Source organism: Cetorhinus maximus, chromosome 19 (genome assembly GCF_964194155.1).
Source record: "Cetorhinus maximus chromosome 19, sCetMax3.hap1.1, whole genome shotgun sequence".
Taxonomy (NCBI): Eukaryota; Metazoa; Chordata; class Chondrichthyes; order Lamniformes; family Cetorhinidae; genus Cetorhinus; species Cetorhinus maximus.
Genome location: NC_135897.1, coordinates 84502258 through 84524942, shown reverse-complemented (window position 1 = coordinate 84524942; position 22685 = coordinate 84502258). Strand labels below are relative to the sequence as shown.

Below are 22685 nucleotides of genomic sequence, written 5' to 3'. Positions count from 1 at the left end.
GCTCGAAACCACAATTGCAAAACGTTTCAGTCAAAAATACATACCATCTCAACATCCTGTTTCATTTTGATCAGACCCAAAGTACAGAAGATTGTTGAGAAGCTGAACACAGGTACGGAAAGATCAAATCTCCGTGGGACATTCGATTTTGCTACCTCCAGTGAATAAATCAGGTATGAACAAATTGGATATTTGAGGGCAGTTTAAGGCTTGGTCCGGTAAAGAAGCCAAACTTCAAAAGGAAAGCGTTGATTTATCACAAAGCTCGTTCTATACTTTGAATTTTTACTGCATCAAGTGAGAATTTACATAGCATCAAGCAACCCGTACTTCGGTAATGTCTGTCATTTACTCCCAAGGATACTTTACATTTATGTCCCTTACTCCTTATTTTTTCTGAAAGCAAGTTATCGTCGATGGGCATTAGCAGTTCCTTTTTTTAAAATTTATTCTTTCAGGGATGTGGGTGTCGCTGTCAAGAACAGCATTCGTTGCTCATATTTGAACGGAGTGGTGTGCTAGGCGATTTCAGAGGGTAGTTATGAGTCAACCACATTGCTGTGGGTCTGGAGTCACATGTAGGCCAGACCAGGATGGTAGATTTCCTTCCCTAAAGGACATTAGTGAACTAGTGTTTATGATAGTTTCATGGTCACCATTACTCTAATTATTGCTACCATCTCCTGGTTCCTCATCCAAGCAGTTTTTTTTTTGAATGTCACTCTGGACAATGAATGTTGGCAGCCAAATTAATCCTCTAGAATATCACTGTCGATCTGAACTTTGTCCTCAGGCATATCATTCAATGAGTGGTCACGCGGTAACAATCAGAATTGTGGATTGCAGATAAATCTTTCACTTCCCCAGCTGGAGATCATAAAGGCCAGTTGGAGGGGCTTCACTGACATTCTTGGTCCGTTAATGTCATTAAACATTAGGCAGGCTTAAAAGTGGACAATTCTCCAGGTCCAGATGATTTGTGTCCCAGACTGCTGAGGGAGGCATGGGAGGAGATCGCAGGGGCTCTGATTCAAATTTTTAATTCCTCTCTGGCCACGGGGGAAGTGCCAGAGGACTGGAGAACTGCTAATGTGGTTCCGCTATTTAAGAAGGGTTGTAGAGATAAGCCAGGGAACTGCAGGCCAGTGAGTCTCACATCAGTGGCAGGGAAACTATTGGAGAAAATTCTGAAGGAGAGAATCTATTTCCACTTGGACAGGCAAGGTTTGATCAGGGATAGTCAGCATGGCTTTGTCAGAGGGAGGTCATGCCTAACAAATTTGATTGAATTTTTCGAGGAGGTGACCAGGTGTAGATGAGGTTAGCACAGTTGATGTAGTTTATATGGAATTCAGCAAAGCCTTTGACAAGGTCCCACATGGAAGACTTATAAAGAAGGCACATGCACATGGGATACAGGGTAATTTGTTAAGGTGAATTCAAAATTGGCTTAGTTGTAGGAGACAGAGGGTGATGACAGAAGGCTGCTTTAGTGACTGGAAGTCAGTGTCCAGTGGTGTACCACAGGGATCTGTGCTGGGTCCCCTATTATTTGTCATTTATATAAACGATGTAGTTGACTATGTGGGGGGTGGGATTAGTAAGTTTGCGGATGACACAAAGATTGGCCGGGTGGTTAACAGTGAGGTTGAGTGTCTTGGGCTACAGGAAGATATAGACGGGATGGTCAAATGGGTAGATAAGTGGCAGATGGAATTTAACCCTGAAAAGTGTGAGGTGATACACTTTGGAAGGAGTAATTTGACAAGGAAGTATTCAATGAACGGCATGACACTAGGAAGTTCTGAGGAACAAAGGGACCTTGGCGCGTGTGTCCATAGATCTCTGAAGGCGGAGGGGCATGTTAGTGGGATGGTGAAAAAGGCATATGGGACACTTGCCTTTATCAATTGAGGCATAGATTACAAAAGTATGGAGGTCATGTTGGAGTTGTATAGAACCTTGGTGAGGCCACAGCTGGAGTACTGTGTGAATTTCTGGTCGCCACATTATAGGAAGGATGTGATTGCACTAGAAGGGGTGCGGAGGAGATTCATCAGGATGTTGCCTGGGATGGAACATTTAAGTTATGAGGAGAGGTTGGAAAGACTTGGGTTGTTTTCATTGGAACAGAGAAGGCTGAGGGGCGACCTGATCGAGGTGTACAAGATTATGAGGGGCATGGACAGGGTGGATAGGGAGCAGCTGTTCCCCTTAGTTGAAGGATCAGCCGCAAGGGGACATAAATTTAAGGTGAGGGGCAGGAGGCTTAGGGGGGGATATGAGGAAAAACATTTTTACCCAGAGGGTGGTGACGGTCTGGAATGCGCTGCCTGGGAGGGTGGTGGAGGCGGGTTGCCTCACATCCTTTAAAAGAACCTTGATGAGCACTTGGCACGTCATAACATTCAAGGCTATGGGTCAAGTGCTGGTAAATGGGATTAGGTAGGTAGGTCAGGTGTTTCTCACGTGTCGGTGCAGACTCGATGGGCCTCTTCTGCACTCTGTGATTCTATGATCCCAAGGTGCTACACAGAAGGATTATCAAACAAGGTTAACTCCAAGCCACATAAGGGGGATATTGGGGCTTGTGACCAAAAGTTAGGCTAAAGAGTTGGGTTTTAATGAGCATCTTAAAGGAGCAGAGAGGGGCGGAGATGCAGAGAAGAGAAGGGAATTTCAGAGCCTAGGGCTCAGGCAATTGAAGGTACAGCCACCAATGGTGCAGCGATTAAATTTGGGGTGCGCATGACGCAAGGGTTAGAGAGGTGCAGAGATCTCGGCAGGTTGGCAGGCTGGAGAGATTACAAAGCAGAGTTCATTGGAATAGTCCAGGGATTATACCCGAGCATTCTGGACCAAACTGGCTCAGTATCACACACTACACTTAGCCAATGAGCCACTGGGGTAGCTGTCATTATAGCACTGATATACACCAAGGCTTATATAGGTCCTTCGAGCTTTTTTTCCACTGCTATTACCAAGCAAAGATATCAGGCCACCATTTGCTATTGCACAGAATCTACTGTTAGTTAGACTGATCCTTGCTCATTTATTCACCATGATACATCAGGTGGGAAATTTTTCAAACTGCGAGCTAATAATGCACAGCAAGATAAACAGGAAACCTGGTACTTGAGTGAAAAGGGCAATCAACAGGGAATCTATTTCCTTAACCAATGAGATTGAAAGATTGGGAAATAAACAGTGGCAAGACTGAGAACTTGGGTGAACTCAATGTTAAATCAGGTACAGAAAGAGAAACAAAGGAAGGGAAAGAAAGATTGGATTGGGTTGGATTGAGGGAAAAGGAAGACAAAAAGGATAAGTTGAAGAAGTTTTAGTTTTAAATGTTAAAGATCTGCAACAACAATTAAAACCTGAAGGAATGAGACTTCATAGAGTTGTTCATTGCCAGTGTACAAAGCCAACTGCAGTGCAACTTCTGGGTTTCTCCATTTAACCACGTATCTGCCTCCTCACCTTGCTTTACTATTTGTATATAAACAACTCAATCATCTCATTGTTATTTTGAGGGAAAATTATAGCCAAGGTGTGGTTTCTTAGTTGTTGTGCAATCAATTTAGGGGAGGTGGTGGCATTGTGCTATTATCACTGGACTGGTAATCTATAGACCCAGGATAATGCTCAGGGACCCGGGTTCGAATCCCACCACAGCAGATGGTAGAATTAGAATTCAATAAGTCTAATGATGACCATAAAAACCCATCTGGCTTTGAAGGAAATCTGCTGTCCTTACCTGGTCTGGCCTACACGTAACTCCAGACCCACAGCCATGCGGTTGACTCTTAAAAATGCCCTCTGAATAAGGGCAATTAGGGATGGGCAATAAATGCCCACACCCCATGAACAAATTTTTAAAAAGTGCTTCATAAGGTTTTATCAAGCGGTTCAGTTTTTAAAGTGTGATCCCTGCACCCTTGGGACCCTCTGTATCCACGTATTTCTATATTTCTCTTCATTGGGTGACATACAGGTGCCAGCCCTGCTCAGTAGCAACACTCTTGCTTCTGAATCAGAAGATGGTGGGTTCAATTCTCACTCGGCATTTGAGTGCAAAATCTAGGCTGGCACTCCAGGGTACTACTGGGGACACCTGTACCGTCCAAGGTGTCTTTCGGATGAGACATTAAACTGAGGTCCTGTCTATCCTCTCATGTGGATGTTAAGATTCCAGAGCAGCAGTTCAAAGAACAGTAGGGAAGTTTATCCAGTTTTCTGGCCACAAAATATCCCTCCACCAAAAGCCAAAACATATTACCTGGTAAGTTGTCTCATTGCTGTTTGTGGGACCTTGCTGTGCACAAGTTGGTTGCCACATTTCATACATTACAACATTGATGGTCCTTCAAAAGTACTTTGGAACCCCCTGAACTCATGAGAGAACAATATAACTGAAAAACCTTCCTCATAAACTTACCATCATCCAGGGCTTCACTGCAGCAGCTCCTCAGGATAGTCTCCTAGGCCCAACCATCTTCAGCTGCTTCATCAATGACCTTCCTTCCATCATAAGGTCAGAAGTAGGGATGTTCGCTGATGGTTGCACAATGTTCAGCACCATTCGTGACTCCTCAGATACTGAAGCTGTCCATGCCCAAATGCAGCAAGGCCTGGACAATATACAGGCTTGGGCTGACAAGAGGCAAGTAACATTCGTGCCACACAAGTGCCAGGCAATGAGCATCTCCAACAAGAGAGAATCTAACCATCACTCCTTGACATTCAATGGCATTACCACTGCTGAATCCCCCACCATCAACATCCTGTGGACTTGCTATTGACCAGAAACTGAACTAGCCATATAAATACTGTAGTTACAAGGGCAGATCAGAGTCTAGGAGTTCTGTAGTGAGTAACTCACCTTCTGACTCCCCAAAGCCTGCCCATCATCTACAAGGCATGTCAGGAGTGTGATGGAATACTCCCCACTTGCCTGGATAAGTGCAGCTCCAACAACACTCAAGAAGCTGGATCCCATCCAGGACAAAGTAGCCGCTTGACTGACACCCCATCCACAAACATTCAAGCCTTCCACCACTGACGCACAGTAGCAGCAGTGTGTACCATCTACAAGATGCACTGCAGGAACTCACCAAGCCTCCTTAGACCTCACCTTCCAAACCCATGACTGCAACCATCAAGAAGGACAAGGGCAGCAGATGCATGGGAACAGCACCACCTGCAAGTTCTCCTCCAAGCCACATACCATCCTGACTTGGAAATTCCTTCACTGTTGCTGGGTCAAAATCCTGAAACTCTCTCCCTAACTGAAGTATTTAGATATTCACTTGCGTTGGCATAGCCTCCAGGGCTGTGGGCCAAGCGCTGGAAAATGGGATTAGTGTAGTCAGATCTTTGTTGACCGGTGCGGACACAATGGGCCAAATGGCTTCCTTTTGTGCTGTAGAAATCTGAGTCTATGGGCACTATGGGTTACCTATGCCCCATGGACTGGACAGTTTAAGAAGGCAGCTCTCCACCACCTTCTCAAGGGCATAGGGATGACAATAAATGCTGGTCTAGCCAGCAACGTCCACATCCCATGAATGAATTTTTAAAAATCTAAATCAGTTGCAAAAATAATTTCTGTAATAATAGCACTGTCTTCCTTTGTAGAGATGGCACTGGCTTTTACACGTCAAGGCAAGTAGGCAATTGTTCGGGAGTTTGCAAGGAGTCCCCATATTGAAAAGTTCAAAATTAATTTGGAAAAGTTCAAATATTGGGGACCTTGTTCCCAAAAAAAAGGCAACTATTATACTCTTGATAATGCTATCTTGGCAATTAATGTTTATTCGTTTTCCAGCAAACGAGAATGAACATCAATCTTTACAATTCCTCCAACATGAATGCCACCTTTCACAACCTGAATACATCGTCACAAGGCAAGTGTTTACGAGATGTCCGGGTCACCAAGGTGCTGTTCCCTTTGCTTTACACTGTCCTCTTCATCATTGGTATCGTCCTCAACCTCCTGGCAATCAGAATATTTCTGCAAATCCCAAGCAACTCGACCTTCACTGTCCTCCTGAAAAATGTCGTCATTGCCGATTTGCTCATGACCCTAACATTTCCATTTAAAATACTCAGCGCCAGTCAATTGGCACCCTGGCAGGTGAGGTGGTTCGTATGTCGGTTCTCAGCGGTGATTTTCTACTTCACCATGTACATCAGCATTATACTTCTAGGGCTGATAAGCCTCGATCGCTTCCTCAAAATCACCAGACCTTTCGGCAAATCATGCATAAGAAGGGTTAGGGTCAGCAAATTTGTGTCCGTGGCAGTTTGGGCCATCATGTTTCTTCTATCCCTTCCTAACATCATTCTGTCAAACAAAGAGGCCACACCAGACTCAGTGAGGAAGTGCATGGGACTGAAGGGACCGGCTGGTTTGAAGTGGCATGCCATTTTAAACTACATCTGTCAGTTCATCTTCTGGGCAGTGTGTGTACTGATGGTCATGCTTTACATCATAATAGCCAAGAAAGTCTACAAATCATTTGTAAGGTCCAAAAGTACAGGCAGTAAAGCTCAGAGAAGGACAAAAGCCAAAGTGTTTATCATCGTGTTAGTCTTCTTCGTCTGCTTTGCGCCGTTTCATTTTGTGAGAGTGCCCTACACACTCAGCCAAGTGGGCAAAGTGAAAGAATGCTGGAAGCAGAACATGCTGTATTATATTAAGGAGATAACACTCTGGCTGTGCTCTTCAAACACCTGCCTGGATCCATTCATTTACATTTTCTTGTCCAAGGCATTCAGACAGAAGTTAGGCAAAGGTAATTCCAGCACAGTGACATGTTCAAGAAACATGCAGAGCTTGGCAAATGACAATCAAATTACCGAGAGTGCCTTATAGAATGGATTTAATGCTTTTTACTTCATTTAATGGCCTAAGAAGCCACTCAATTCAAGAGAAATTAGGGATGAGCAAAAGCGATGCCCTCATCCCATGAATGAATAAAGGAAAAAAAAATTCCAACTGTGTAAAATTAAGTCTATCATCGCAAGGTAACAGTATTGTAGTTGGAACTGATAGATGGAATCCAGTTGTACAATGCTGGATATGAAGAAACTTAATTTTAAAATTCAGACTCTGTATGCACTTTGGAGTCAGGCCATACCTGGTAAACAGGGACTGATTTCAAGCGTGCTCAGTAATTTTTCCTCCCTTAAAGGTCATCCCAATCTGAGGGTGTCATTAGCCAACAACCCATTGCTGTGCTCTACACGTCAGGCTCTGAATTGTAGAAATTACTGCACAGAAGGCAGCCATTCAGCCCAACAGGCCTTTGCGCAGTCTTCACTTGGGAGTGACCATGCACAGCGCAATTCCAGAAACTGGAACAGCTTACATAAACAATGTCGTGTATCAAGGCATCATGTGTATGAAACATCTGGACAACAAGTGAACCAAGTTTATCAAACATTCCCCAACATCCCTGCCAGACTTCCTAATAAATGAAAGATGGTAATTTCTGGCGCGATAGTAGATGCACAGCTGATATATACACACAACCCAACCACAAGATTTGAGTATTTACAATATAAAAAAAATCAACTATGTAGGAAATGTTTTAACTTAATCCACAAACAAATCCATTGGATGAGCAACAGCACCAAGATTTGCAAATGCTTTTATGTATTAATATTCATAAATTAAATATCAAGGGTTCGATGCTAACTAAATACCATTTGGGCTTCATTCTCATGGTTATTGAAACCATCTAAATGCCTTGTTGAGATCATGGCCTTTTCATGCATCTTTTCTCTATACAAAACATTTGAAAGGATTAGATTATTCCACAATATTAAACCTCATATCCAGAGCTCTACAGCATGTAACATCCACTTTACGGCCAATCTCTCCCACATGGAATATTGGTGCATTTCCTCTGAGCGGACTACGACTAACAACTTTAGCGTTGATTTGGCAGCTTTTTGCCAGTGGAATGTTGCACGTTGAGGTATTTACACCACAAGAATCAGAGTTCACGAGCTAATTTAAAAAATGGCTGATGGCTAGACTTTGGGGTTATTTTGCTTCCTTTAGTTTAAACAGCGTTTTAAGGAAAAGTATGGACTGTATGCAGTTCAGGCGTTACTACAGAATAGTCAAGGAATGACACATAGGGCAGGATTCTTCAGTCAGCGTGCGAGGGCAAGGCCCGACTCGCTCTCCTCCGCCCGCCCAAACAGGTAGCGTGCTACCGCTCACGTCTTATGCTGGGCGGGCCTTAATTGGCCCCGCCCACGTAAAATGGCGGCACAGAGCCGATCGCCGTCTGAAAAATTCAGGCCATAAATTCCTCTAGTCAAGTCGGCTCACTCAACTGCAGCTCTGCAAGTAGCCCTGGGCCATATGATGTTGAAGTTGTGTTTGTTTCTGTAATCGCCCTTTATAGGAGAAGACGACAAGTAGGATTACCAATTCGTATTCAGGTTGCTACAAATAGCCTGAGTTAACCACAGCAGCTCACCAATCGACAGAATATCAACCACAACTGAAGGCTTTTTAAAAACAGGCTAAGTAACTAAAATATTTGCAACGTCATGAAGTGGGCGTGGTTAATAAGTAAAGCACCAGCAAATTCAGCGCCGTTTTAAGTGAGGGGAAAGACTGAACTTGACAACATCATGTCTAGCGACCCAAATCAACAACACTTTAAAAAAAATTCCAGTCCAAATCTATAAGCAGGTTCCTATAATTACTAAACAGTTTTCTATTAAAGCTCAAAATTATTTACATATTTAGCAAATACAACAGATGCAGTAAATACTGCTCATCACCCTGATGCTGTTATTTGTATTTAAAGCAGTGATTTTAATTGCTAAACCACCGGTGGTTGTGCCTTCAGCTGCCTAGACTGTAAAGCTCTGGAATGCCTTCCTTAAACCTCTCCAACTCTCTACCCCTCTTTCCTCCATTAAGAATTTCCTTAAATCCTACCTCTTTGACGAGGCTTTTAGCCAGCTACGCTAATGTTTGCTTTATGTGGCTCGGTGTTTAATTTGCTTTATGATGCTACTGTGAAGTGCCCTGGAATGATTTATTTCATGAAAGGCCCTGTATAAATATAAGCCTTGGTTGCATTATGCTCAGCAAGAACAAGGGCATTTGACAAGGCACATGCAGTTTATAACATACACATTTGTAACATCTCGTTGTACGTCGTCTCAGGCCTCCTCTATCAAAAGGTATATAACATGCTTTCAGCAATATCAGATGCAATTTGAAAAGCGAGCTGTGATTTCCATTTTAATTGCGATTATCTTTTTTCATCTTGTTTGGTGATAACTCACATTGTTTGATTAATATTTGAATAAACTATAAGGCAAATCTTGATCAGTTTAATTTCTTTCCAATTTTCTGCTCAACGCAGCTACTGGTCGAAAATAAAGCCTCAATGTTTAACCCAGCTATGTGCTATTTGGAATACGTAGTAAAATCTGAGCCACCCAAAAAAGGTTACCCATCTGCTCCCATTCTATTGAATCCAGGGAGATACTTCAAATATCTTTGGCAGCCTTTTGTCTTGGGAGACAATTGTTTGTGCCTTGGTAATCGACTCAGTGTTAAGCATTACCTGGTGTGGCTCAGGAGCCCCACTCTGGCATGGCAAGTGGCAGAGGAAGATAGCGGACGGAGAAGGTGCACCATTTGCTGGCCTCTGTTTCCTCTGGGCCCCCTTCTCTGCCAGCTGAGCTTTCCATTTTGCCTCACCTCTCCCAATGCCCCTCAAAGACCGTCAACCTCCAGAAGGCAAGGCCGCCATCAGCTGTCTCACTTCACATATGGGACATGGAATTCATTTTCCCTTCTCCTCTTTTGGGTCCCTCCCTGCCAAGCCATTCACAGCCAAAGGCTCCTGCCAATGTCATCTGAGGCCACTAGGTCTGTCTCCCAAACTTTCTTTCCAGTTTAGTGTCAATTGTTACCCTTCAAGTGAGTTGCTAAACTGAGATCCCATCTGCCTGTTTTGATGGTTAAACATCCCTTGATGATGTTTGAAGAAAAACAGGGAATTCCACCATGGGTCTAATCAAAATTCCTCTCGGACAACATCAAAAACAGATCAACTCGCTATTACATTCAGCGCTGTCCACGTAATCTTGCCATCTGCAAAATTGCTGCCATGTTTAACTATATAAGAGCTAATGTTACAATAATGTTCAAACAACTTGATCAGACATTATGCCGATGTGATAAAGCATTTATAAATGTGACAAGGTGTTTTATAAGTGCAAGTGCCCTCTCCAAGCCATCCCCCTTCACCAGTGATGAAATACACACATCAGCAAAACTAATTTCACCTTCTACAGATCATGCTCTCCACAGAGGAGTCATCATAGAAATTGCCAAAAATTGTTACAATCAAACTCGAAAAAATATCATTTTCTTTTACCCACCATAAAAATTGCAGTACAGTGTGAAAAGAAAACTTGCAACTTTATTTATAATCTCTCTCATTTTCCACCCCCTCCCATCCCCCTTGACGTTTTCAGAGCATTACATTTTTTTTTTCTTTACTCTTTCATGGGATGTGGACATCACTGGCAAGGCCACCATTTGTTGCCCATCCTTAATTGCCCTTGAACGGAGTTTCAGAGCTCGACCATTTCAGAGGGCAGTTAAGAATCAGCCGCATTGCTGTGGACCTGGGGTCACATGTTGGCCAGACCAGGGAAGGATGTCCTAAAGGACATTAGTGAACCAGCTGGGGTTTTACAATAATCAACGATGGTTCTCACGATCACCATTACTGAGACTAGTTGCATATTCCAGGTTTATTAATTGAATTTAAATTCTACCAGCAGCTGTGGCGGGATTTGAACCCCTGCCCTTGCAGCAATAACCTGGGCCTCTACGCCACCATCTCCCCCAACATAGGTAACCAGCAAATAAAAAGGATGCATGGGTGTGTTTCTGAGTATCACACACGTGGGTGTGGAATGCAAACGGGTACAAGACATTGGTTGGGCTATAATTAACAGCAAGGTGTGCATTTCTGAGCACCTCACTTCAGTAAAGGTAATGGCACCACGGGGAAAAAGTGAATGTGGATTAACTAAGATGAGACCAGGAATGAATGGCTCTAAAACCTACAACTGTGATCACTGTGAGCAGAGACGAATAATAAAAATATTCAAAATTAGAGAGGAAAAACTGTGAAGAAATGTTTCTATTGCTCGGTGATTTGCAAAATAGACACAGAGAATCAGCACTGGAAGTATCTAGGGTGGGAAGACTGTCCCTGTATTTTCAGGTTGAGAGTCATCTTCACAGTAAGGGAGCTGAAGTGGAAAACCTACCACAAACACAGCGAGAAAAATTACAACAGGGGTAAATGTTGGGGTTGGGCTCCATGATTACTTCTGTACGGTGCCCTGAAGATTTAACTCTGTGCCTTGCAGGTAAATTTAAAAATGATAACCGAGAAGAAACAGACCTTTTGGCCCAACAGGCCTATGTCGGTGTTAATGCTCCACATGAGCCTCCTCCCTCAGTAAAGGGGTTTCTGCTGAATTTCCCATAAGGGTGATAGAGTCATTGCGGCGCAGAAGGATACCATCTGATATTGACGTCACTGTTCTAAGCTGCCCGTGTCTACTTTAACAAATTTTCATAATTTTACAGGCCTCTATTAGGCTACCCCTCAGCCTTCCCTTTCCTGGAGAAAAATCCTCCAACCTGCTCCATCTTTCCTGACACTTATAACCTCTCAGTTCTGGCATCATCTCTGTAAGTTTTTATTTGCACCTTCTGCAACGCCACTCCATCCATTTTCTAAATACTGAATCCTGGTGCCAGTCATTATGTTGCGGTATTTCAGTGCGCCAAGTGTGGAAATAATAAATACAAAAGCTTGGCACCTTCCAGTGGATGTTGGTGCCAGTGACCATTTTTCTCTGCTGGCTTTACCTGAAATCCATTAAAATCATTTTTTTTCCCCCTCTTAACCCCACAAAAGCAGGGCAACAAAAAATTAATTCAAACTCCGAATGCTCCTCTCCACGGAAATCTCCCCTGACGCACATTGTGCTCCAGTTATACGTCCCAATCTGTGGGGATCAATCCTGATTCATCCCGGTCTGTTTGAATTAGCAGCGCAATGGTGATTGGTCAGTCATCAGCAAGGACTGACAGCATTTAACACAAAAGCCAACACAGCCAGTTGAAAGTGCTCAGCTCTTCAAGGCACCGATCACATGGGGACTTTCCTCACTAAAGACTACTACTACCTAAAAAAAGGTTTGTGGTGGTGAAGGCCTTGTGGCACTTGAATAAGCTTTTATTTAGAAATCTTCACAGTTTCAGTCTGCTCCTATTGTCATGATAATGAAGGAAAAAACACCGAATTGCATGCGGAGATATTGAACTTAAAAAATAGGACCTGAGTTTTTTTTAAAATGCACACAAGCCACTGGCTGGAATGCCTACGATCGGCTGGGCACCGCCATTTTACGCGGGCAGCCCAATTAAGGCCCGCCCAGTGTGACGCGCACCTGGAAGCGCTCCCTGTGCGGGCGGGGGGGAGGAGGTTGAGTCGGGGCCTGTGCTCTTTTGCGCATGCACGTGAAAGAGCACAGAAACCTCCCTGAGGCACGGAGCTGCCTCACCGTGTTTAATTTTATTATGCAAAATTTAAATTTAAAAAAAAATTTCAGACATGTCCCCCATGTGACAGTGTCACATGAGCTGGGACATGTCAATGAATTTTAATGAAAAAAATTTATTTGATTTATAAATCCTTCATGGATGAGGTTTCATAAAAATGCGAAGGTCGCCTGGGCTCTTTGCCTGCCCGCCAACCTTAAGGTTGGGCGGGCAGCTCCGTTAATTCTCTTAATTAGTTTTTAAATGGCCTTAATAGGCCTTTGACAGTTCGGTGGGCACGCAGACAACTCTAGAGCCCGCCCCCACACGCCACTCTTACCTTTAACTCAAGGAAGTCTAATCAATTTGGCTCCTTAAAAACCAGAACAATTGGGCCTGGGAAAAAGGTATCCCTTTTGGATTAAATCTTGTTGCGACCACCAGAACAGGGTGGGGGGTCGGAGGGGAGCAGCTGAATAAAAACAGGGAGCCAATTCATCCCTCCTCACCCAGGGCATAATAATTTGGAGGTGTCCCAGCCAGACGGCGACAAATTGAGGGGTCTCACCTGGGTCAACAATTTTGGGGAACCTCACCTGGGGGTGGGTTGTAACACTATCCATAAAGTTTTCTAGTATTTTGTTTTATTATTTCGGGAGATGTGGGTGTCACTGGCAAGGCCAGCATTTTTTGCCCATCCCTAATTTCCCTTGAGCTGAGTGACTCACCAGGCCTTTTCAGGGGAACAGTTAAGGATCAACCACATTGTCGTGGGTCTGGAGTCACATGTAGGCCAGACCAGGTAAGGATGGTAGATTTCCTTCCCTGAAGGAAATTAATGAACCAGATGGGTTTTTACAACAATAGATGGTAGCCATCATGATCACCATCACTGAGACAATGGTGAAGTGATTAAAATCGAGGATGCTCTCAGAGGTTTCTGGGGCTGGAGGAGATGACAAACATGGGGAGGGGTGAGGTCTTGGAGGGGTTTGAAAACAAAGATGAGAATGTTAAAAATTGTTCAAATCATATCTTCCAAAATTATGTTTCTCTTTTAAGATATGGAAAGACATTGCATTATCTGGACACCTGGATGCTGACCTGGAGGTTTTGGTTTAGAAAAAACATCATAAGTTCGCCTTGAAGCAGTCAACAAGCATGCCTTATCCAAGAAATCACCTGACCAGCAAGGTACTTGAGGGGGAAGAGCTGGTTGTTTGTTTTGAACTGCAATCATTTTAATTGATTGGGTGGGGTGGGGGGGGGAAACTGGTAAAGGCAAAGCCTAGTGATTTACTGGAAATCACATGACAGAGACAAGCTTTAAGTTTTGAATCTGTTGTCTTTGAATTCAATCTTTTGAGGAATAAGCTGAGAAGGAAGGCTGCCCGGACTGGCTCTCTCTCTCTCCCTTGCCGGAAACTCCACTTGTGGTGGTCAACCTGCAGCCAGAGAATCCTCACCTACATACAACTTGTCTGCATTTGGAAACCTGGAAAGCTGAGACAAGGAGGATTGATCCGGCCCTATTTTTACCCACGCCATGGTTCCTTCAGAAAGAATGTCCCGACAACTACGGTGATCAGTCTTCACACGAGGGAGCACCAAATTGACAGCACTGAATCCCTGCAAACCTTTTCCTTTCCTTATAAAGTTTCTTTCCAACCACCCATCGCTGCAGGGACTCTGCTTGTTTGTCCTTTGTGTGAATAGTTCATTCAGTTTTACTCCATCCCCCAAATTTTACCACTCTAGGTGTCCACCTAGTTTACCTACAGGTTGCAACAGCCCTGAAGAAGTTATATCTTTGATTGCACGGCATAGAATCTTTCACAATTCCACACTCTGCTTTCTCTGCTGAGATTTTACTGATTGTATTTGTGCAAGGTGTTTGATAATGGCCCAGTTTTATTGATTATCCTCTTGTCAAATCCGTAGAAAAATTCCACTCCAAATGAAACCCACAAGAAACTTCACCTCTGCAAGAACCAAATGACATAATTTCCCCCGTTGTCTACGAACAAGGGCTTGGAGAAAACTGACCTTGTACTTGGATTCATTTTGCTCGTACCACTACAAACTGGCCCAAATCAAAGCCGGTTACCAAAACAAGTATTCCACTAGTACATGTTCCCAGTTCTACCCCTGTCATTTAGAACAGTTATGCCACAAGAAAAAAAAAGATTTGCATTTATATAGCACCTTTCATGACTTCAAGACGTCCCAAAGTAATCATAGCTGATTAAGTTCTTTTGAAATGCAGCATCCAATTTGTGCACAACAAGGTCCCACAAATGGCAAGGTGATAATGATCAAATAATTTGCTTTAGTGATGTTAGTTGAGGAATAAATATTCTCAAAGGCACCAGAGAGAACTCCACTGCTCTTCTTTGAATAATGCTTTGGCATCTTTCACATTCATCTGAGTGGGCTTCAGTTGAAGGCTTCATCTGAAAGATTGCACCTCTGACAGTACAGCACTCCCTCAATACTGCACTGGGAATGTCAGCCTATGTTTTGTGTTCGAGCGACTAGAATGAGACTTGAATTCACAACCTACTAACTCAAGAGGCAAGTGCGCGAACCACTAAGCCACATCTTGACTAGAGCAACAAGATAGTTTTTGCGCAAGCAAATTAGCACCTGTTGAGCTGCACTTGGCCCAATTCAAGTTTCCAATGTGTTAATGTTGGGACGTGTGGTCAATCTGATCACATGCAGTGGGACCTAGGTTCTTGCTGAAACCAGTCTTTTAGCACAAGGTTAACTAACCCCAACCATTCAATCTCATGCCTTAAGCCAAGCGCTGGAGCTGATTCGGTGAAAATACGGAAAGAAACCTGTGGTGTTTATAAGATATGAGAGGAAGTGAAACAAGGATATTGATTCCAGTAATGTCTACATGTAATCAGGTAGCAGCAGTCCAGTGCCAGATTTATGTCTAAACCAGAGCGGTTTGATATTTTTTTATAACAGCAGCACTATTTTCTATTTCATGAGCATTTCTGTTAGCTGCCTAAAGTGATGAGTAGGAAAGAGCTGTAAGTACAATGTGCTACTTTCAAAAAGGCCTTAATCCAACTATTAGTACAGGATGAAAACAAAAAGTCAAGCACTGAAAATCTGAAATAAAGGCAGGAGACTCTGGAAATGCTCAGCACGTCAGGCAGCATATGCAGGGAGGGCAAGAAATGGTTAACGCTTCAGGTCTATGACCATTCAGAAGAACCCCTGATAAGACAGACATCGAGTGTCTCCAGCATTTTCTGGTTTTGCTCTTAGCACGTGACGTTCACTTTAAGCAATTCACCACCTTTCTTCCTCCCTCTGCCATCTCAGTGAAGCAAGCATCAATGAGCAATATCCTGCCTTTGCAGCTCAGGTCAATCAAACCCTCACATTTCCCAATGTAACAGGGCATTTCACACCCAGCCGAGTATCTAAATATTTGGTGTGTGCTACAATTCTGAGCACAGGGATCCAAAGGAAACCCAGCAAAATACATCAGAAGACCACTGGCCAACATTTACACTGCCAGAATCTTTTGCAGGTTGGAGGATGAAAAGATTTTGTACAGAATAGCAGCAACTGGTTGTCTAAATGATGAGGCCAAATAGGCAACTGAAAAGAATGCCATTATATGGATTACCAGCCATTCCCACATTATCCTGGCATCTCTCCAGGAATTAAAGAATGATTATCAAGTAACTCTTGTGTTTCCAAACCTCCCCGATTGCCTGACAGTCTCCCGGAAATATTTTTTCGTTATTCTTTCATGGGGTGTGGACGTTGTTGGCAAAGCATTTGTTGCCCATCCCTAATTGCCCTTGAACTGAGCTTACTAGGCCATTTCAGGGGGCAGTTAAGAGTCAACCACATTGCTGTGGATCTGGAGACACATGTAGGCCAGGCCTGTGAAGGATGGCATATTTAGAACCATAGAACCATAGAACACTACGGCACAGAAAACAGGCCATTCGGCCCTTCTAGTATGTGCCGAAATATTATTCCGCTAGTCCCATTGACCTGCACCTAGTCCATAACCCTCCAGACCTCTCCCATCCATGTATCTATCTAATTTATTCTTAAAACTTAAGAGTGAGCCCACATTTACCATGTCAGATGGTAGCTCGTTCCACACTCTCAACACTCTCTGAGTGAAGAAGTCCCCCCTAATGTTCCCACTAAACCTCTCCCCTTTCACCCTAAAGCCATGTCCTCTCTTGTTTATTTCTCCTAATCTAAGTGGAAAGAGCCTACTCGCATTTACTCTGTCTATACCCCTCACAATTTTGTAAACTTCTATAAAATCTCCCCTCATTCTTCTACGCTCCAAGGAATAAAGTCCTAACCTGTTTAATCTTTCCCTGTAACTTAACTCCTTAAGACCCGGCAACATCCTAGTAAATCTTCTCTGCACTCTCTCAATCTTACTGATATCCTTCCTGTAGTTAGGCGACCAGAACTGCACACAATACTCCAAAGTTGGCCTCACCAATGTCTTATACAACCTCACCATAACATCCCAACTCCTATACTCAATACTTTGATTTATGAAGGCCAGTATGCCAAAAGCTTTCTTTACAACCTTGTCTACCTGTGACGCCACTTTCAGGGAATTTTGTATCTGAACTCCCAGATCCCTTTGTTCCTCCGCACTCCTCAGTGCCCTACCATTTCCTTCTCTAAAGGACAACAATCAATGATCATTGCCAGGGTCACCATTACTGAGACTAGCTTTAAATTCCAGATTTTATTAATTGAATTTAAATTCCACCAGCATCGGTTTGATAGTCCAGTAAGATTGCCACCGTCTCCCCATGAATTGAGGACTAATCTCATGGGCGCTGATGTTGGGTACCCAGGAGTAAATGCTGAAGTCGAGTTTACCGTTTACATGCACGGCTCAGCTTCAAGTTCAGGCGTCAAACCCTTCTTGTGTCTCTCTCCCCACACCCACCCCACCCAACACTTGGGGATAGAGCGCAGGCATTAAGAGCGGGCTCTCCAAGTCTAAAACTAGAAAAGCCGTGAGATAGATTCGCAGCATATGTTAAGACACAAATAATGCTGGTTTAAGCAAATTTAAAAACCAATTTCAAACTATATTTCTTGGCAAAGGTATGTTCCACAAATAGGTTAGAAAAAATGTCTACATAACTGTTGGATCTTAACATTCGTCTTACACCTCAGATTACCACAATAAGCGCTGGACTGAACTACTCTATTTTGTTGTCAACTTAAAGAGTTTGATAAAAGCTTGTTTTCTTTTCAACTATTTGTTTATCTTAAATGAGCTTTGAACTAAACTTCAGTCAACATGCCACCAGTATATCAATAACAGTGCATGAATCGACATAGAAAAATGAATTAAAGTGCATAGGGGATAAAACTGAACAAGTAAAAGATTTCTTTTGCTAAATTGTGTGAACATAGTTTTTTTTTTGCTAAAGTCTTCTGAATTTAGGAAAATTCACCTAAACTGATGCAAATTTCAAAAGAACAAGCCTAAATATGTGATGGGCCTTACAAATCTTGCCTTTGCAATTGATTAAATGGCTGCAGACAGAATACTTTTACAAAAATGAGTATACTTCAACTATCCTGCTTTCATAGAACCAAAGAATGATTACAGCACAGAAGGAAGCCATTTGGCCCGTCGGGTCAAAAATGCCCTTAAGTAGAAGCCAAAACCCTCATCTACAGGGAACTCAAGTTTTATAAGATGAGTGCAAAATAAAGTTTAGAAATTGTGGGCAAATGTCAGAGGCCACGCGATCAAACTACTAGGAAAGCATTCAACTCACGTTGGCAAACCTAGCAACTCAGGAGAACACTAAGGGAGAGGGTTGGAAGGACTAGATCTCACTTGCTCACTCAGTTGCCACCTTCTCAGGGCTGATGTGTCAACTGAAGCGATGACATAGCAACCTGGGGCAGGACACGCAGGAACACCCAGAGCATGCCAGCGACAGGTCAACCAAGAGGATGTGACATCCATCTGGTGGGAGTTTGACTGTGGACTGTGCACAGAATCCAGCGGGCACTTTGTAACATTGATCCCAGGGGCTGCTTGTCCAAAGATGTCAATTCCATATTTTCTTGTCCAGAAAACCAGTTGGTGAAGGATGATACTGGAGCCAATCTTTATGCCATCTTAAGATTTGTTTACAGAGTAAAACATGACCAGCACATACCATAAATCATGCCATATAACAACCCTATTTTTCCAGCCCCGAATATCATGTCTTTGCATATACTCAGCGTAAAGGTCAGTTCCCCTTTTCAGTCACAACATGCTATACTCGCATTAGCAGTCAGCCTCAATTTTTCATCTCACAAGTGGATATTTTATTTACTGGTAACTTATAACCAGGCACAAGGGATCAAGCAGGTGATAAGGGCTGTGTTGCAAAGGTGCGCGGGAGCTGAACACATGCCCACTTTTTGCACCAGACATTTCAAAATGGCAACCACCCACCCTAGCGGTTCACTCTTCGACTCGATGTATAAGTCGACTCCTGTTTTTGGAGGGATTTTTCGAGGCTTCAAACGTCAACTTATACACCGACGTCTACTGTATCTCTCAACTCAAAACACCCAGTGAACATCTCCTTATATGTGTTCAACCCCAATTAATACCCTCTACCTGCATATAATTAAACACAATTGAAATCCAATTAACACCATACTGTACTTAACAGGAGAGTCTGTAAACAAAGCAAGGGGTAAAAAAAATTGGGCCTTGTTTTTAAATTTAGGTAGTTACATGAGACATAGAGAAACCATGATTCATTGATTCTAAATGACCTGCGGAATCCATAAACCCAAGGAACTGAAGGCTAGTTAAAGATATCATCATATCTTACGTCAACTGAAAAGAACATGAGTGAGTCTATAAAGAGCCAAGATGAAACATGAAAGCAAAGCAAGCTGTAGGTGGCACATTCCATTCCAAGAGGTTCTCCTGAAGGTGAAGTAAAATGAGTTTGGCTCATTTTGTGAGAATAAAAGATGAAACTTGAAATGCAATGCCTTTCATAGTCTCAGGATGTCCCAAAGTGCTTCACAGCCACAAATGTTCCTTTTAAGTATGGTCGCTGTTGTCTCCTTCTCTTAGTTAAGCCCTCAGGATCGAGGATGACTTGCTCCCACCACGCTGATTCGATGGGTTCCGCAATGGCTGATAAGGCAGGACATCCCAATAATTGGCTAATTGAATCAAAAACCTTCAGCTATTCATGCAGACCATACTCAACCAGCCTGCACTTGCAAAACCCAAAAGCAAATCATCAACTGTTAGATGTGATTCCATAATTGGGCAGCACTTGCTGAACAATCCCGAGTATGCTAATAGCTACACTGACAACCAATTTAAGATGATCAGTCTAGCTCATAACATGGCTCATTTACACTTGCTAGAAGTGACATGCATTCATACACAGGGGTCTGTACTCTGCAAACAAATAGATTGTTGTGATTGTTTGAAATTTGGCATTCTTGCGTTTGTCCTGATGAGTGCAAGACAAAGCTTCAGCAACATGTCTCTCTTTTCAGCAAAATTCAAGATGTGTACTATCAAGAAATATTTATTAAGGTTCATGCCAATACTCATATCATAGAATTCAAGCCTGAAAATAATCCAGAACTCTATCGATGGTTAATTTCCCATGGCTAGTAGTGACATACATTCATACATAGGGCCCGTTCTCTGCAAACAAAAGGGCTATTCTCAAGCCTTGTGCCTTTTTGAATTACCCAGGATCCTGGGAAGCCTATAGTTCTGCACTGTTTTCTCCATGGCAACACCTCGGCCAATCAGAGTTGACTTGCCAACCAATCAGTACCCTTTTCTCTTATCATTTAATTGTGATTGTTGGGCATTCTTGTATTTGTCCTGATGAGGGCAAGATAAAAAGCTTTGGCAACATGTCTCTCTTTTCAAAGTTCGCATTAGTGAAGGTGATGATGCAGCTGTTGGATTGTCATAAGTGGTTCAATACCACTCGCCACCTCTCCCTGGCCTTGCCCTTTCCCTCCCGCTTGCTACCTCTCCCGTCACTTGCCTCCTGTTTGGCGCCTTTCACCCCTTTACTGCTTCCTACCCACTTGTCAGCTCTCCACCCCAGTTGTTTCCATCCCGCTTGCCACCTCTACCCCTCCCCCTTCACTGCCTTGCCAATGGGAGGAAAGCAGAGAGACAGACAAAGCACGAGGGTGGTGTCATGAACACTTTAATCACAGAAAATGGTTCATATTCAAGGACTAAGAACATTCTGGAAGAATTTGTTTTTTTCAAAAGACACTGCCCCTTAAAGGGTTAATGCAGGACTCTGATTACTATTCCTGGAGGAAAAAAAACAACCATTTACAAGCAAAGGTAATTAAGCAGTTGTAAAGAAGCTGGAAACCTCTTGACCCTGGTGGATTGTGTACAAAGGGGTGGGTTGGGGGGGGGGGGGGTCACATGGTTTTTATGGCTCTGAAAAAACCATGCCAGGAAGACTGTGTTTAAAAATTGGTTTTGCTTTTGAGGAGGGAAGGTCCAACTGCTTGTGAAGGAAGACAGCAGCCTTTTTGCAGTCCAGAGCCAGTCCACAGCCAGAAGTGAACATCTGCTGCTACTAAGTTGCTCTGCGTGTTGGAGTTGAGTACCTGCAAGTGTTCCTCGAGTCCGGCCGCTCCCAACCTCAGTAACCCTGACACCTTTGGTTCCCCCTACACCAACCTCACCCCACCCCGGTATACCTAGACCTTCCTCTCCCATTCCCCCACCACTACACCTTCTTCTCCCTCTCACAGCTAGAGCATCCTCTCCCCCAACTTCATCAATCATCCATAGCAGGCCATGGCCAAGACCATGATGTTCCGAAGCAGACCGAAGCATCAACCGAGACCTCTCACCGTCTGAGAGCTGCTTCATGGTGGAGCCATATGCATGCGGATATACCCAGCATGCGCTCCTAGGTCCAGTAGCTGTAGGGCTCTAGCATCTTCTTCTCCTCAAGGCCAGGCTTGGGATGATAAGTGGGAAGTAACATTCACGCCACACAAGTGCCAGGCAATGACCATCTCCAACAAGGGAGAACCTAACCTTCGCCCCTTGACATTCAATGGCATTAACATTGCTGAACTCCCACTGTCAAAATTCTGTGGGTTACCATTGACCTGAAACTGCACTGGAATGTAGTATAAGGGCCTAGGGCACATACAGGGTTAATGTGGGACTGAGTACAGAGCCAAACACACAATGGTAAGAAGGCACATTACCCTGACCTAGGGTCAGTTTGGAATTGAGCAGAGATGTGAGAAGACCTAGACATGGAGATGGCTCCTTGTTTGTACCCTTTATTGTGTATATGTATACTGTTATAAGTAGTGAATAAAGACTAGCTGTTAACATACTGAAGACTACGAAGACTTCTTCAACACACACTGTCCTGCAACCAGCATCCTCCCAACATGGGCCAGCCATATAAATACTGTGGTTAAAAGAGCAGGTCAGAGGCTGGGAATCCTGCTGCGAGTAACTCACCTCCTGACTCCCCAAAGCCTGTTGATCATCTACAAGGTAGAAGTCAGGAGTGTGATGGAATACTGTACACTTGCACAAATAACTGCATCTCTAACAACGCTCAAGAAGCTTGACACCACTCAGGCCAAAGCAACCCACTTGATTGGTACCCCATTCACCACCTTCAACATCTAATCCCTCCATTACCGATGCAGAGTGGCAACAGTGTGTACCATCCACAAGATGCACTGCAGCAACTCACCATGGATCCTTTGACAGCACCTACCTCTACCACCTAGAAGGACAGGACAGCAGATGCATGGGAACACCATCACCTGCAAATTCCCTTCCAAGCCACTCAACAACCTGCTTTGGAAATATATCGCCGTTCCTTCATTGTCACTGGGTCAAAACCCTGGAACTCTCTCCCTAACAGCACTGTGGGTGTACTTACACCACATGGACTTCAGCAGTTCAAGAAGGCGGCTCACCATCACCTTCACCTTCACCTTCTCGAGGGCAATAAGGGATGGGCAAGAAAAAATGTTG

The 22685-nt window shown here is 43.6% G+C and overlaps 2 protein-coding genes across 2 annotated transcripts in view; one reads left to right on the top strand and one right to left on the bottom strand.

Moving 5' to 3' along the window:
* LOC144693984 (mediator of RNA polymerase II transcription subunit 12-like protein) overlaps window positions 1-22685 on the bottom strand; it is a 590784-nt gene that overhangs the window by 214030 nt on the left and 354069 nt on the right. The window lies entirely within an intron of this gene.
* On the top strand, window positions 70-9364 carry LOC144693990 (P2Y purinoceptor 13-like). The gene is made up of 2 exons (XM_078564274.1): window positions 70-173; window positions 5831-9364. The coding sequence occupies exon 2, from the start codon at window positions 5840-5842 to the stop codon at window positions 6878-6880; it is 1041 nt and encodes a 346-aa protein (XP_078420400.1). The 5' UTR covers window positions 70-173; window positions 5831-5839; the 3' UTR covers window positions 6881-9364.